General features: G+C 39.0%; 1 protein-coding gene across 3 annotated transcripts; it reads right to left on the reverse strand.

Annotated features, from left to right (window-relative positions):
* Positions 1–670: 670 nt before the first annotated feature.
* alpl (alkaline phosphatase, biomineralization associated) lies at positions 671–13,722 on the reverse strand. Of its 3 annotated transcripts, XM_058630792.1 has the most exons (14): positions 13,564–13,711; positions 12,910–13,001; positions 12,548–12,608; positions 9,543–9,705; positions 8,530–8,649; positions 7,336–7,451; positions 6,686–6,860; positions 4,468–4,643; positions 3,585–3,725; positions 3,357–3,426; positions 3,085–3,219; positions 2,027–2,218; positions 1,823–1,942; positions 671–1,015 (listed from the first exon to the last, which is right to left on the reverse strand). In XM_058630792.1, exons 4-14 carry the CDS (start codon positions 9,661–9,663, stop codon positions 750–752), a joined length of 1,632 nt encoding a protein of 543 aa, XP_058486775.1. In that variant the 5' UTR covers positions 9,664–9,705; positions 12,548–12,608; positions 12,910–13,001; positions 13,564–13,711; the 3' UTR covers positions 671–749. The 3 variants fall into 3 exon arrangements, with proteins under 3 accessions (XP_058486775.1, XP_058486774.1, XP_058486776.1); XM_058630791.1 differs by lacking the exon at positions 12,910–13,001 and having other exon boundaries at positions 13,564–13,722; XM_058630793.1 differs by lacking the exons at positions 12,548–12,608; positions 12,910–13,001.
* Between the last annotated feature and the right edge of the window lie 4,213 nt (positions 13,723–17,935).

Consider the following 17,935-nt stretch of genomic DNA (forward strand, 5'->3'; position numbering starts at 1 on the left):
AGTTGTTCACCTATACATTAAGGCAGTGGTTCTCAATTATTTTCTGTCATGCCCCACCCCCCAGAGGACAGACATATTTGCTCTCTCCCCCAAATTGAAATACTATTGAGAACCTGATATTTATTTATTTATCTGTATAAACCACTGTATGAGTTGTCCCGCCCTGCCTCTCACAACACCCCCACCCCCCCACCCCCTCTCCACTATTTGAGAAGTACTGCATTAGGGAATGTATTAGGTTTCCTATCTCTGCAGATATATGGAACTTTGGTAATTAGTGGTGTATTTCCAAGGAAAAAACCTCTTGTGTTGTCTGTACAGTAGTTACACTCACATGTGATGGAATTAGCATTTTCAGTTTCCAGTCTTCATTAGGCTCATGTGAAGGATTTTTTGTTATTTGGTATATTGTTTTTATATATATATAGTTTGTGGTAGCTGAGGTATTGTTCTACAGATGTGTATCAATAATCAAAATTATTATAGTAAAAATGTTGTAAAACTCCAATTTGGCAATTGGAATAAATCTTACAGAAGAACATTTAGAAGAAGTTTAAATTGTTAATGTTGCTACATAACTGACAACAAGACTTACAGAAAAACATTTTTTGATTAGGAGATTGTCTATCTGTAACTGGACACAACAAAGGAGGTGTGGCAATTCACAAGGTAAAAGAAATATACAGTATTTTTTCTGTTTCGTTTATTACATTCAGTTATCTCTGGTTTCAGCAGATTTGGCCAAAGAGTCAACAGAGAAGTTGAGTAATTGTGAGAAGGACTACGATGCTAGAAAGGACGGGGTGTGAAATAGCAGTCCCGCTGCGTGACATACAGTGTTCCTTATTCTGGCCGATGCAGGCTGCATAAGCCATTACATGGGGGATGTAGTTCTGCTCCTGGACCCCGTGAAGCAGGTGAGCCAGAGGGCCTTTAGCAAACACAGCAACATCTTCTCCTCCATGAGTCTCCGAGCTCAGAGGTACAGCTGCCTGAGCCTGATAGTTGTTTGCCTCTGAAAGGAAGCAACATGGAGATATACATCAACATTGTTACGCCACTAGGTGTGTCTCCGTTTCAATCAAAACAATAACGAACGATATAAAGAACATGAGTTTCAGCTCACTTCCTGATTAGGTGACCAATACTCAGTGCTTTGTGTTGCATCTTATTTTTAAAAAAAATTTTTTTTTAAAGCTGCATTTGCCAAACAATGATTAGCCTTTTTAAAGTTTAACAACAACAACAACAGAATATGTTATGGAGACGGACAGACAGTACTTGCGTTAGTATAATTAGTCAGACATTATTTGGTGGCATGACTCCTTAACTCATTTGTTGTGTTGGCCTTTTCTTAAACCTGATGTTGGCAAATGTGGGATGATCACAATCATTCGACAGCTCGTACATCTATTCACAGTCTCAGTCTCCAAATATGATCTCACTTATATAAGGGAGGATATCACTTTCCTCCCTTACATGGAAATAACCATGTTTATAATTTCTGTCTGCAAAGACCAATTTTGATAGAAGATAGAAGATAGATAGATAGAAGAAGAATGATAATTGATTATCTCACCATGGATGTTAAAACTAGGTCAGAATGAGATTTAATTTAAATGAAATGAATTATTAATTGGAGAATACATATAAAAGAGCATCCTTTTTTTTATATATATGTAATGACATTTTTACTTTCCGTTTCCATTTGAATATATATTTTTTATTTTACCTTTATTTAAACAGGTAATCTCATTTACAAGAGCGACATTAGTTTTGTTTATAAAAATACACAACAGCCTGAGGCTACAAGACTACTTACGGTAGTCAATCGTGGACACATTCTCCCTTGTGCCATTGATTACTTTGTAACCTGGTCCATTTCCGTATAAGATGGAAGTGAATGGCTTTTGATCGATGTCACTCGTCATGGGGGCCAGACCTGTAGATGGAAAAACAACTTTAGGCACTTTGACTTTGCCATAAGGTATAACTTAAAAATGTTAAATACATATAGAGTACATACCAAATATTGTGTTTCCCCTGTGTGTGTAGCCTCCAAAGTTGAACATATGAGAATGGTCAGCAGTAACAATAGTCATTGTATCATGGATGCTTGTCAAGAGACCTGCCTGACCAATGGCTCGGTCCATTTCCACAGCTTCATATAAAGCTTGCTTTGCTTTGCCCTCATGGTGTCCATGGTCAATACGTCCCCCTTAAAGAGGAGTACAAAAAGTAGTTTAAATGACATGTTGTTTGACCATATCTAAAGCTGTTACACCAAGGGAGATGGCACAATAACCCCTCACATGGGTTCAGCAGTGTACACTTTGAAACAGACTGAACATGTGAGTCAAAACAGTCATCTGGGGTGGAGTGGCTCAGTGGTTAAGACTGGTACCCTGTGTGCGACATCATGGTCGCAAGTTCAACTCTACCCCTGGCTGATTGTACTCAATTCCATTGTAAGTCGCTTTGGATAAAAGCGTCTGCTAAATGACATGTAATGTAATGTAACATCTTGAGAGAGAGTAAAGTTTACACCCTGTAATCATCTTCACAAACGTGGTCGATCACTGCATGAAGTTGGAATTAATGTCAGAATGGCAGTTCAGCAAAGTTTCAAAAGATGTGCTGACCACTTTAGTTGGGCTGTTGTCGACATACTTTCACATTCAGATGTTTGCCAAGAACACTTTGTAATCGGCAACACAATTCCAGTTTTAAATTGTGACAATGAAAACAATGAAAGGAAATGAAATGTGGTTGAAATGGATCTTTTCCAGTTTCCTCCCATTTAATACACAGCAAAGGATGACAAATATATATTTATACCACAAACTGTTATGCATAGTTAACAAATTGTGTTTTTTTTTCTGATTTTATGTTTTTATACCATTTACACACAAGTGTTATTAAATTAAAAATAAAATAGAAAGCAGCAATAAATGTTTCTATTCTTTCCCATGTTACCACAACATATCACCATAGATGAGTTCTAGCAGTAGTAATAGTAGAAGTAGTAGCACAGCAAGAGGAGAACATTGGAGGAATTTCACTATAAAAGACTTACAAACTCACCTTCTACCAACAGGTAAAACCCATTGGGGTTCTTCTTTAGGATTTTGATGGCCACTTCCACCATCTCTGTCAGTGAAGGATCAGTATCTATGTTTCTTTCCAAGTCATACATCAGATCTCCTGGTTCAAAGAGACCTGGAATAGCAGGAGAGACAGTTCAAGAAAGAAATGAAAAATTACATGCAGAAAAAAAGCCCGCAGCAAATGCGTAGTTTGCTCTTCATTTACACTTCAGTGAGAGTCTCATAATAACTCCAAGACTAGAAACTCACCCAATAAGTAATCCACGTTGTTTGGGTTCAGTGATAAGAGCTGCTTCTTGTTCCATACATAATGGCCTTTCTGCACAGTTAAATAAAAAGAAATGTACAGCACAGTGTGACTGGCATTACTTATTACGACACCTTACACTCCAAAATATGCAAATGCACCTGGGAAGATAAAGGAGGGGAGCTGAGGGAGGAGAGGAACTAACACAGCAAAGAGGAGGAGAAATTTACCTTTTGTGTCATTTTGTCGATCCACTCCTGAATCAGGTTTCTCCCGTCTTTTCGTGTTCCGCTGTGCTTCAGGATGTTAGGGTACTCGACATCTGACTTGTTTTTGGGGAACATGTACTTCCTTCCTCCACCCATGATCACCTGAAAAGCAGCAGCAAAGAAAAGAAAAAAAAACTGAATTACAATGAAATTCAGCATTCATTCGAAAACTGCCATTTTAGGACAGTGGTAATAACTGTTAAAAGTGTTGGAGTCATGTTGTAAATGTAAATTGTCAAAGGTCACCTGGAACTGAGTGCTGTTTGAAGCAAAACTGATATGTGATTATTTTCATTCTAATTATTTAAAGAAAGAAATAAGATCTTAGGTTTGTAATGAAACAAGTAACGCACACCGTCATCTTAAAAAAAGGCCTGAAGCCTGGAACTTCATCCCTTTGAGGAAAAACAATGCATATGCAGCAAGAGTGCTTTCCTTTTTCCACAATCTTAGGTTTGCCTACTTTAATCAGCACTTTAGTGAAGCTGAAGTTAATGTCTGACAGGAATTCCATTGGTTTTGCTGGAATTTCGTATTAGACAAAGTAAAATAACTAATGCCGGCGGATAAAGGTAGGGCATAACCAGAATTATTGGGCTTAGTTCTGTATGGATGAATGTCTATGGCAACTTAAATCCAATGCAATCCATCTACTACGTATTAGAATCACTGTAGGGGGATGAATAACAGAGCTAAATAGAAATCCCTAAAGCCGGGATGGCATGGCTCAAACCCATGAAGAACAAGATAATGTTTGGAATTGTTGCTTGAAAAGTGACAGACATGGATTAATTGATTCATCGACTAACTAAAGCTTTTGTCAGAATCAGTTCTTTGGACTCACGTCAATGTTGGGAATGTTTTCGAACAGTTGTCTGGCGATATCCTTGCAGCCGGACTGCAGGGCTTCCTCTGGCATCTCATTGTCTGAGTACCAGTCTCTGTCCACACAGTGGGCATACGCAGCACTGGGAGTTGCATGGTTGACGCGCGTCGTTGTCACAATTCCCACAGACTTTCCTGGGTTTGAAACACACATGCAGCTGTCTGAATCAAGAGCTGAATCATGTTTTGACTGGAAGGAAGGTCCAGTAGTAGTTACTTCACAGCAAGTATGAGCAGCAGTGATGATTATATGAATGAGTCACTTTTTGAGCATAACCGCAAGTGAACATCGTGTTAAAGTAACACCAAGGAACAATTTTTTTTTAACCTTAAAATAACAGCTTCACAAACAGGTTGAAATAGGCAGGATGGTGCCTCCTTCATTCCAACTCTGCACTTTGAACCTTTGTCTATGTAAATGTGATGAGCGGTTAGGAACAGTGTGACAAGTGTATCACTTAAAGTGGCAGCATAGATCTTTTGTGTCTCTACTGTATAGCGGTTGCTGTTTGGTCACCGTTGTAATGACGCAGCAGAAGCAAGAGGGCAGTGTGTTGACATCAGGCCAACGCTATTCTCTGCAATGTTTGGATAAGATTAAGGACTATAAATGACTAAGGGGTTATTACCTACACATGCAGCATTTGAAAATGTTTGAAAAACACATGGAAGAAGCCAGAGTTGTTTTTTAACCAAGGCGCTTGTGCGGTTGGGCTTCTGTCATGTCTGTTGTTTGTTACCAAGCAACCAAAACCTGAGATGTAGAGAGATGACAGTGAAGTTGCTGCAGCCTCTGTGAATTAATTAACACATTCAACTGATTGAACAAAAAAATAAAAAATAAAAAATAAAAACAGACAATTGATACACAGCAACGCATTTCCCCCACTCCAGTTTTGTTGCTCCATTCACAGGGGATCAGATTTTGATTAATATAAATGTAGATGTGTCAGCTTTAAAGCTCTTGTAAAGTACTGGAATTCCCTCCCTCCTCCCTATGTGAAAGCATTTGATGATGGGAGGCATTTATTCACCAACAAACATTCTAACCTCATGAGCAAAGAGAACTGCCTGTCTGTGAAGTTTCTGTGTTATTGAAGGCAGGAAAAGTGCCATTTACTGTCAGAGTGCCGAGACTGAGAGATTCGTGTCACTGACCCTCTAGATCAGCGATAGCTGTCAGAATATAACACAAATTTTAACCTAAGCATTTCACCGACAGCAGCTTGACAGATCCACTAAGTTTAAGAGTAGCATTGACCTGAGAATCATCAAAAATCGGCTCTCATCATGCTGTGTTTGCCACAGTGACAGCACATTTCATCAAAAGTTGCATAACGGTTGCGCACAAAGACAACGCTTATCTTTTAATTGAGTAGAGACAATTGTGAGGCAAGACGTGAGGAAAGTTCACTGAAAGAGCATGTTACACACATAACATCGTGGAAGTTTGTTTTAAAAACCAATTCCCCCCCAAGAAAATGATGATGAACACTCCTGGTAGTCGAGTCGTGTAAAAAGGACCTGATGAAAACCACATTTCCAATAGCAAGGTGTCATGTGCTGCCTTTCATGTTCCCTGAGGAATGATTGGATTTTTTATTATCTGTGACCCCTGATCCCACACACATAATGCCTTTATCTCTCTCACACATACTCACACAGAGTGACCCTCCCCTGCCCCTAAGTTATCCCCACCACTGCTCTCTGAACATCCGGTGGAAAAAATTCCTTTCATATCTCTTGTTTCCTTCCCTGTGGTGCCTCGTGTCATTTTGTCTTTACAGCGTTCAAGCAGATAGCATAACATTATGTGTATCCTTGAAATGTGAGTGCACATGTTTTAAGAAATTTAAATCAATTTTTTTCTTCTGACTATCAATCAAAAACTATATTCATGGGATGTTGCTCTATGTCGTGTCTGGCTCAATGGATACAACCTTAAACTTTTTATTTAAACCTACAAGCATATATTGTTTTATATGCACCTACAACCACACCATAACAAAATAATGCCACTCAAGGACACGGACACAACAACAAACTTTTAGAGCAAAGATGTCCTTAGAGAACATTTAAAAGAAGTAATTAATGAATTAATTAATTGAATCAATGAAACAAAGAAACATCTGTGGAAATAATCTGAGTTATATTACTTTAGTTGAATGTCATTCTACCTGCTTCCTTTGCCCATCGGAGGATGGAGGTGACCTCATTGCCCTGTGTAGTGTTACACTGGGATCGGACAGCGGCTGCACTCACGCCCACTGTTCCCTCGTTGGCCTTGACCCCGCAGAGGTACGCTGTGGCAGTGCCAGCACTGTCCGCCACCTGAGCATTAGTGTTGTATGTCTGCAGAAACACAGGCCAGGAAAATACAATTGGATCGATGCACTGTTTGAACGTGACTTATCTCGTATGTGATTATCGTTGGAAAACAATCTGGGTGCGATTGATCAATTCCTTGATAGATTTCTGCTCCTTAAATGTGAACATTTCCTATGATAAACTGAATATCTAATCAGTTTGTGGACAGACCCAAGATATAAGATGTCATCATCGTAGAAAAAAACAAAGATTTACATTTTTACCATTTTCTGCCATTTTATAGACCAAAAAGGAATCACATTAAAGATGACTCAATAATGGTTCCGATGTGAACATGAACACTTATATGTCTAGTTTATTTTATCTGTAACATAACAGACAGTATGACATGACACAATGACCTTGTGTGTGGACACAGGCCTTTGTCTGGAAGCCATCATTAGCCAAAGCTAGATCAAAACATTGTCCTTTACTCAGGGATATGATAACCAAGCCTGACCTTAGCCAAAGAAACAAAGGGGAATTTGTCCATCTCCAGCTGCGTCTCTTCTCCACTCTTTCCCTTCAGTTGCCCTTTCAGTATTCGAGCAGCAGTTACCGTGGGAACACCCATCCCTAAAGACAAAAAGCAGGTTGGCTGTTATTCTTCCCTCTCAGGTCAGGCAGTTACAACAGTACCACATTTTCTTCACTGGTGTTTGCAACACATGAAATGCCTTTGCTTTTTCTGACATTTTATAAAAGGAGCACTGTTAGGTAAATCATTTAGTTTGAAAGCCTGCTATTTTTCTTAGGTCAAAAATACTTCATATCCAAATACCAAAAAAAAAGAGAAAACAAGACTTTAAAATAAAGATGATTTGAGGAGAATGGGATCTTGAGTAGTTATAGAACAGTCACACTGACAAACTTGTGGCGTGTGCTATACTTCTTAGGTCAAAGGAAGTGAGGACTGATTTATAAAGATTATAAATCAGTAACCTTAAACATTCTGGTTAGACATTTTGTAGTGATGAATTTGCCTTTTCTGCATTGGATTTTCTGTTATGTTTTCATGGACTTTCCGTTCTGCTCCTGTCAGTTTTCTTCCATGTACAGTCCAAATGTAGTGTGTTTCATCTTTTTTAATTACCCCTGTCTCACTTTTGTGAAAAGAACAAGGTCAGGTCAAGTCAACCTGACTCTAGCACATTTAAAAACAACCAGTGACGACCACAGAGAAAAAGGTACAACAACTAGAACATAAAGCACAGTGAACCATGATAAAAACATACAATTGTAAAATATTTAAATCATAAAGAAGTAAAAATCTAGTAAGGACTGTCAGGATAAAATGTGCTCATCACAAAGGGGAGGCAAGAGAGAACAGATGGGTCTAGATTACATCCCCCACCTTGTATTGTATAGAAAAACGCACTATTGAAGACGCTTCATAATGAAATGATTCACATTACTTTTACACAAGCCTGATTGCTAAGAAAACCACAGCAAGTCTGACAAACATGTTTCAGTAAGACAACCATTTCCTGCTGGGAAGGCCTGATATTTAGTTTACATAATATTAATCGTATCAATAAAAAAAAATGATGAGAGTAACGTGGTTACGATTCTGCACCGACAATTTTAAGTGGTTTTACACTGGGTTGAGAAGAATTCATAAGATTATGATATATAAATAGTGACTAAAGCTTACCGTCTCCAAGGAAGAGGATGAGATTCTTTGCTTTGTTGAAGTTGAGACTTTGCAGAGACAGGGCTTGTTTCAGGGTCCGCTGAGCCCAATCATTCCAAAACTTAGGTTCCTTCTCCTGCTCTGTGCATGGCAATAAACAATTAGTCTGGTTAGCATGGTGGATGGTTACAGGATTCTATAGGCACAGCTTGTTACAGTACATAAGAGTGTTCAGTGTAGTAAATGTGGACTGGATTATTCAGAGTGTAATAACATGTTACCAAGACAATGAGCAATCCATATTATTAATCCCTGTCATCAATAATCAAACAGTAATTCAATTAAGTGACTAATTGACGGGGCTGCTGAGTTCAGTTGTAGAGCGAGTTCTATGGGGTCACCAGCTTAAGACACTTAAGCCCAATATTCTCCTGGCAGCAGTGCCCTGGGTAAATGGCAAAACCTTCCTAAAGACTAGGAAAGCGCCATATAAACACAGACCATTTACACACCATTTAAGTGACTAATTGAAACTAAAATGTCAACAAATTTAATTTAAAGAGGCAAAGTTCTTGCCCCTAACAGTTCCAGGTGTATTACTGTCTGTCACTGGCATAAAGGCACAGTCGTGGCAAGTCATCGGTGAGGACACAGGTACCTTTCCTCAGAACTGGTGTTATGTTGTGACATAATAAGCGTGTCAGCCATGAAAAACAACCCAGTCATCATGAGCCACAAATGTGCAGATACTGGCTAAACCCTATTCTCTGCAGTGTTTTGGTCAATATTACAGTTCATTTAGTCCTCATAATGAAAGCAAGGCTTGCAGGGAACCAATATAAATGTGACTAGTGTTGTTTTTCAATCACCATCTGCAATTATTTTTAATATCATAATGACACATTCAAAACATTTCCTGCCAAAAATAAACATATTTCATCGATTAATGGCCCAAACAAAACAATATGTTTTGGAAAAACACACACGCTAGTTCATGTTTTTCGTGGCATGTGACTAACATCAAAGTGACATACCGGGGAATTGTGGCGTCTCCAGAGTTCCCAAGATTAGACTGGAACAAATGATGAGCAGCATCGTCACCTTCATGTTTTCGTGTCCATGTGGATGATGTGTTTCTCTACGCAACCATAACATGGTGCTATGCGAAGATGTTGGTCTGCTGTTGCCTTACAGCTTCTAGGGAGATATTACACAAAGTGACAATTATTATGGGTTTGTGTCGTCTTCTCATTCACTGAGCCAGAAATGCAAGTTCCATGTTTGTCGATGTTAGGTGGACTTAAGCTAATGAAGTGCACACATGTGCTTCTTGTGTCTTTGCATAATACCGAGATGACGTGGTCCATCCTCTAACCCTTGTATACAGTACATTTGGTACTGTGAAAGTAACACTAAAAGTGTCAATACAGTTGGGCTGTGTTAAATTGAACTCTTTTAGTGGTTAGTGTTAACAGTAAAAGACAAATATAATGAGGTTAATGGGCTATAGTAGTGTTACTGTAACACTGCCAGACTGCTTTACTGTGAATATAAATCACAAGGGTGTCTATATTTCCCAAATGATAAATGTTAATAATCACATTTAGTTTTAGTGTTACTTTGATGCTGGTAGATTGAATGTGTATTGTGGGATGGGAGGATGACCTGAAGAAGTGGCCTTAGCGAACATACACTAGCGTATTTAGCTACTTCATTAACTTAGTTGCTATAAGCGGTGAAGCTATAAAAAAATATGCAATTTGTATGAAAAGTTCTGAAGCGCATCAGTATTTACACAGGAGTAAGGTCAGTCACGTTTCATTAAAGTTCTGAAGCGCATCAGTATTTGCACAGGAGTAAGGTCAGTCGTGTTTCATTAAAGTAGGTGGGACACTTTCTTATTTATTTACAGGCAGACATATGGCGCCTTTCCATTATACACTTCTAGCATGACTCGACACAGCTCCACTCCAGTTGGGTTTATTTTGCTTTTTCATTAGGGATAGTACCTGGTACCTGGTGCTTTTTTAGTACTTGCTCTATTGAAGTTCCAAACAAGCTGAGCTAAAACTAAAATGAGGAGTCTGGTGTATTTAGTGACAGAAAGCCGGCGATCGTGAGCTGAATAACAACACGTTCAGTCGTATTTCAGTTAAGTGACTGTGTCAGACGGAGTCTGCTCTCCGGTCATGCAGGAAGTACTAATCTTTTTTAATGTACTGATTCTCATGATTCAGTACACCGAACACAACTGCTTTGCTTGTCACTAGTTTATTTTTTTTATAAAATAATACATTTTATCGAAATCACAATATGGCCTACTGCAATTTTCAAATCACAGGAGGTGCAATATTTATTAAAGCCAAAGTGTGTGTCAAAATATCATTATAGGTTAATTATTGTCTTGCCCTATACACATCATATTATACAGACTGAAGGGAACATCTTTGTTTCTCACAGATCTGCACAAACATCACACAGTAATCATTTTAAATCTGTTTTTTGAATGAAAATGTGTAAAAATGACCGTTCCCTCTGATAACGCGAATCATAACTCGATCACAAATCCTGTCAAAATAATCGCCATTAGAGATTTATTGAAAATCCAAGGAGGTACTATTGAGTAATGGAAAAGCGCCAATAGAGCCAGTCAGAACTTCAGTGTCCAACATCACAGCACCGGGAAGATGAACCAGCGATCATTTCTCCAGTAGCGCCTCCAGGAATGAGGTGGATAAGGTCAATTTGTCAACAGAGATGATTGTTTGTACAGCTCATATGCAGACAGTACATCCGACCATATGAAAGGAAGCAGATAAGAAAATGATCACAGGCCAAGTTAGGTTTGTTATTGTCTCAATTCACATATTATCTCAGTGGGAGGGACATGGTGCCCCAACACAAAATATGAACACCCACTTCTAAAAACTTTCCATAACTGTGGATATGCATATTATACTGCCCATCATTTCCTTGACACATGTGAACAAAAAAGGAGAAAGAGAAAACGTCAATGACAACCTGAACAGATTTAATATACGAGGGAATTGGGCTGATTTACTCATTCCCTTCTCTCACACAGGCTTTTCAAACAAAAGGAAAGCTAAGGCTGTATAGAAAGACAAAAAGCATGGGGAGACTGCTACTGGCAGATGTTTTTTGCGTCATCAAAGCAGTCTAGATGAATGACTTTTATCTCTCTCCAGCATTGTTTGCCTGTGGTGTTAAAAGCAGAATTCTCAGCCCATCACTGGGCCTCACAGCAGAAACAACAAGAAAGCTTGTTAAGTAACTCCTGAGGCCAGGCTTTGCTGTGGATGCAAGTAGTCACAACGGGGGCCCCTATGGGTCCTGGCCAGTGAGGCTTTCCGTCGTAATTATCCATACCCTCCTCCTCCTTTCTTCCTTGTGCTTATAGTCAAGGTCATTTTAATGGGATTGCACTCCATACCACTGAGAGGTTTATACGAGGCCATAACTAAGGCGATTAATGCCAAATGATTGACTGGACACATCCAACCCTGAGAGAGGAACTCACAACTCACCTTAGCAAGACTTCCATCACAGAAATAGCTCACCTGCCAATTTCTAGTGCATTTCTTTATGTAATTGAATCAGTAACTCTCTAAGTCAAATGTGGCCTGTTGTTCCTCTACCCTTTAAACTACACTAAACTGAACAACCCAGGATAAATAATAAATAACACTGCAGCAACCAGACACAAGTCAATGTATTTAATAATCAAACATTCTCACTACTTATTGACATTGTGTATTGGCGATAAGATATAAGGCGGTATCTGTATCGGACACAAAAAAGTGGTATCGTCCCATAACTAATTTGAAGATTAAAAGTATTCCATCCAACAAGAGTAATGATTCGTACAAATCAATCTGTTGTGGCATTGATTTGAGTACTGCCGAGTCCTCCACATGCAAAATCAACAATATGTCAAAGTCCAAGACAAGCCTGAGGCCTTCAAAAACACTGGTCTTGAACAAAAACTACGTAGACATATCAGTAGTTAGATGCACCATACCTTAGATATAGTAGTTCAGAGCGTTCTGCCAGGTCCACCCAGGGGCAGTGAGCCAGCCAGTCTGCAGGTGAAATAGCAAAGCAATGCCAACACAGCCACCATCAGGATGCAGGACAGGACAGTGGTCAGTATCAAATGAAATCCCACCATGGTTTCACCGAGACTCCCACAGCTAAAAGGTGTCAAAAACACCCAGCATGCATCTACTAGGGAGAACCTTTACTTTTCCTTCAGCTCCACGCTGAGCTGCTGTGGAAGTGAGAGACTTATCTTGTCTACATTAAAAGCAGGTAGCAGCTTTAAAGTATGGATTAGGCTTTTCTTTGTGTGAGTTTTGCAGAAGGTGACGGACAGAAACTGACCTCTGAAGCGTTCCAATCGAAACCTGAAATTTATCAGGGCTCGGAGAAGAGAGCTGATGAGTGTCAGGCTTTATCTTCCCTGTCTCTGTTCACTGTGACCAGCAAGGACACATGACAGATTGTAAATGGGCAACTTGGTTTGCTTCTCACATCAGTCTGTCTCACACAGTGTCCTGCATGCATACAACGATCTAACACACACACACACACACTGAAGCCAGACATCTTCTCAATTGTTTCTCCATTCTACTAAATATCTGATATGTCACTGTGTATTTGTTAAAAAAGTGAATAAGACATTAACTTTTAACCTACCAATAATAATAATAATGAACTGCATCACATTATTGTAATTGTAACATCACAATAGGTTGAAGAATATGGGGGTACAGGGAAACTATAGGTTCTTTTACCATCTCCACTTGCCGACACAAACATCTGAAACCATTCGTTAATAACTAAGTAAAGTAAGTAAACAGCTGCTGTTGGTGCAACATATTTCTCGTAAAATAAATCCAGATAAAATCATTAGACGTCGCAGTTACAGCTCGGAGAAACTGGTAATCGCGACAAAATACGCGCGCGCGTTTTTGTTTGCACCCCCCACATCAATAATGTGATGTAAAAAAAAGATTTTCTTGTAGTTTTACTCACTGAAAGTGACTCTGCGGGAGCTTAATTACATCCAAATGTGCGTGCGGCAGTTCATTCACTCCTCCGTGCATCGGCGCGTTCACAAGCTCTTTTATAAACCCACGAGTGTCCAACACTGGTCCTCCGGAGTACTGAGAATAGAGGTCTGTGTCCCATGAGGGGAGGAAAAAATGACAAATAACGGTTCCTAACTGCTGCTGCGGATGAAGATGGCGCGAGAGCTCCGCCTGCCTGACGATGGAGGAACTGCTTCACGGACAGTATGGAGTATTATTAATTAATAATGGGAAATATACGGTTACACTGACAAGGCAAGTGTAAAAATGAAACAAAACTGTGAAGTGACAGAAACAAGATTAAAAAAAATATATGAATAATATATGTGCAGTGGTTAACAAACGTATTGGACCACCTGTAAAAATGTATTTTTACAGACTATTTTAAAAATATTTCAAAAAGTAACAATCTAAGAATGTTATTGTTATTTATTTGGCAAATAACAAACTGATTCACCTTTTTATAACCAAATCTGAGCCGGCTCACTGGGCTTCTTCCGAAATGAATCAATAATCACATTCAACCTCTAAAATTGCAAGTATAATTTGACATCTTGATCAGGAAATAATAATGTGCTTTACTATTTTTTACTGTTTTCTTGGAAAACAGTGAATTTGAAAATTCATGGATAACCAATAATAATTAAATCTTAGCATAAGTAGTAACCATTACAGAAAACATAAAAATATATATATATATGTTGATTACTACCAATGCTGTTAATATAGGGAACCTGTGGTATAAACCTTACATTATAGGTGGTGGTTGAATACATTTGGTACAGAGGGCCATAACATATATGTATTAAAAAGGTAAAAGTGCTGCTGTTTTAAAGAGGAAATATTAAAAGGACCATGTACACTCTGTTTACTTTACAGTAAAGTAAACAGAGTGTTTACTCCTGTTCAAAGTGGTTTTAGTATGTAAGAAGTCTTTGCAAATTATTGTACTTGTTTGTTGTAATCGTTCAGGTTTTCAATGGGTGTTTGTGATCAAAGGGAAGTATGTATCTCTCTCTCTCTGGGATTACATGAAAAGAAGAAGGATTTAATCCAGCCTACATCCACAGAAGGTATGTGCTTACTTCTCCAAGATATTTGGAACAACCTACCTGCAGAGTTCTGTGTACCTAGAAGAAGGGATGCTGTTTTGAAGGAAAACGTTGGTCACTCCAAATATTGACTTTTTTTTTGTTAGCTCACGCTGCATTTTGTAAATTCATTGAAAAAAATAAATTTTAATTTATATTCCAAAGAAAATATATGAAAAGGTAAATTTATTACATGTGGAACTAAAGTGAGGAAGCGGGTTAGCCAAACAGGTGTGTATGACACACGTGTGACTTCCCTGGGTAGCAGAAGCGAAGGGAGAAAGGTTTTCAGGGAACTATCTTGACAGTGAGGCGCAGACTCTTTGGATGTTTTCTCTGAGGCTCGCGCACTGTCCTCCCGTCAGAAAACACGTTGGAGCCACAGCAGCAGCAGCAGCTTCAGCAGCTACAGGGTAAGAAGAAGAACACACACAAACAAACAAACAACAGCGAGACATGTCGTTTAACTCAACAGTGAAACATTTGCTAGTTTAAAAGTGTCATTTGAGAAGCGACACAACATCACTTCAGCTCAGTTCTGCGCTGGGGCTGATTTATTTACTGCTTTTTCTTTGATGGCGTGAGAGTTCATGTTTTCCAAACTGAGGTTCACAGTAAATGTATCAACATCAACCGATTCATGTTTAGTTATTCTGCTGATTATTACTCAATCTTTTAAGTTTACACGTTTTTGCCTTGAGAAAGTTGACAGTCAATCAGTGCTGCTAACTCACTTTGTTTTATCCAAACCTTTATTTGACAAGTTAAAGTGTTTTGGTTTATGTGTTGTACTAAAGTGCAGACACAAAATGCAGTGGTATTCAGTAAAAACTTTTAACTTGATTTTAGTTAACTTAAATACACAAGTCAAATACATTTAAGTTTACCATACAACTTAAATTCAATACATTTAAGTGAACTTGGCACTGATATCTAAAGATTGGCATCATATATAGTGGTCAACCTGTTTGTAGCACAAGCAAAGCAACTGATAAAAGTTGAATGAAATGCAAAGATCCAGTAGTGTACTAAACTGATAACTTATCAGAATCACACACACAGACAAATGGCACCAAATTTAACACACTTTCATTTGTTTCAGTTTAGTTTAGATTAGATGATGCTCAGGTTATCACAGATCCAAAGGTGTCATTGCAGTGCTATGCAAAGTTAAACAATCACGAATCATGTTTTTTCATCATCTCAAATGTTCTGCGGAAGTCATGTGATTTCCCCGTTAGGGTTTCTCATCAGCTGTGGTTACTCTCGGTGAGTCATACAGTGTCTAACAACAATTTACCCTTCGAGCATTTTTAATCATTTATCAGTGACCTGTTCAGCATTTCAGACCCCAGGCGCTGAGCAAATGGGTGTTGCAACCAAAGTCATCAAACCAAATATCTTAGCCAGTGTTATCCAGCAGCCACCATACTGCTGCGTGTTTGTTTTTGCCTGATTTAACCAACTCATATCTCAAGCAGCTCAGGGAAAGAGATTGTCTATCAAAAAGAAAAGAAGAGCAAAACCCGTGGCGGATTTTGGTTTCTCTAAAATCAGCTGTCATGTTTGGTAGCACATCCTCCCGAAAGCATGCAATAACAAGGGCTGATTGTTTTCGTGTGAAAGAGAGAACTTTCTGAGAATCTGTGCTTCACTGGAAGAATGAATAGAAACAACACCAGTTTTTTTTCCATTTTATTTTCGCATTGATGCACTGACTTTCTAAAAGGAAGAATGAACCCTCTTTCATTCCCACATTCCCAATAGGACAGTGTCAGGCTGGTATCACATGTAGTGATGCAACAGGTTAGAGAGATCCACAGTTTATACAAATAGCAGCATTAGTTCCGTGAAAATTGACATGGAAACTGAAATACCTCTAAATCAATTGATATCGAATTGAATTCAAATGAAAATCAAACCGAATTGGGACCTATTGAATCAATAAGGGAGTCCAGTAGTGACATCCAGTCTTAGATAAGTGTGTAACTTCATGATCATGTGAGACTAACATTGCAAGTGATGCTGAATTGGAGTCACTTAAAAAAGCACCTCAGTGACCACTGGTGTTGTTGTTTCTTTCTCCCCCCCTGACTCTTTTGTTTCAGACAGGCCCATGACATCTAGCTCACGCACAGGTGACACAGGGGTGGAAAAATATCACTGCAGGACAGAACACCAATTTGTTCTCATGTTTTAAAAATCCTGAGAGCGTCACTTTAAAGCCCGGTTGTCAAATCAAGTTGTGTGTTCTGTGTTGTTGTTGATGACCATTACGCAACTCAATTGAAAAACCAGTGTTATTAAGTCAAAACAGCTTGGCTGAATAGCTCCTGAGAGTGAGTTTGTGTTTTACTGTGCAGGCGTTAACACACTGATTCTACACCTATGGCAGAGCCACTGATTGGTTTTACAACATTGGACTGCTCTGGATTTATTGCTGGGAGTTGGGGAGTGTGGTTTACTCTGCAGTTAATCATTACCTTGGTTTGATGCTGAATGTGCTGCTGGAGCGCCATAACAACAGCTGGAGCAGTTAACCTCCCGTTATCTGTCTGTGTCTCTGGCTTAAAAAAAACAACAAATTGAAAGGAAGTTTGCACATCCGTGATTCCTCACTTTATTACATTTGGCAGAGGAAAATTTCATCAGCCAATTTAGAATGTACTGATACAAGAGCTGATATTTGTTCACTGCACCTGCATCACAGTTCCTAAAACTTGCATGGAAGAATGACTTCAGTTGTTTAGTCGATCCAAGAATATGAAGAATTTCACTGCTGCAGCCTGCATAGTAATAACCCAGTGAGGAAAAATGCAAGCTCTAAATTGTATTTATTTATTTTTTTCAAAGGGGCGGTTGGTGTAGTGGTTAGCACTCTTACCTTTGCAGCAAGAAGACCTCGGTTCATGACCCGGTCAGAACAAGGGCCTTTCTGCATGGAGTTTACATGCTCTCCACGTGTGTGGGTGTGTGTGTGTGTGTGCACGTGAGCGTGAGCGTGTGTGTGTGCGCGCGAGTGCGTGCGCGTGTATGTGTGTGTGTGTGTGTGTGTGCGAGTATGTGCGAGTATGTGTGTGGCTGTTTTTCCGGGTTCTCCAGTTTCCTCTCACAGACCAAAACATGCAGATTTGGGGATTAGGCAAATTGGACACTCTAAACCGTAGGTGTGAGTGTAATATATATGAATGTGTATATATATATATATATATATATGTGTGTGTG

The sequence above is a fragment of the Solea solea genome, chromosome 6 (genome assembly GCF_958295425.1).
Source record: "Solea solea chromosome 6, fSolSol10.1, whole genome shotgun sequence".
NCBI classification, from domain to species: domain Eukaryota; kingdom Metazoa; phylum Chordata; class Actinopteri; order Pleuronectiformes; family Soleidae; genus Solea; species Solea solea.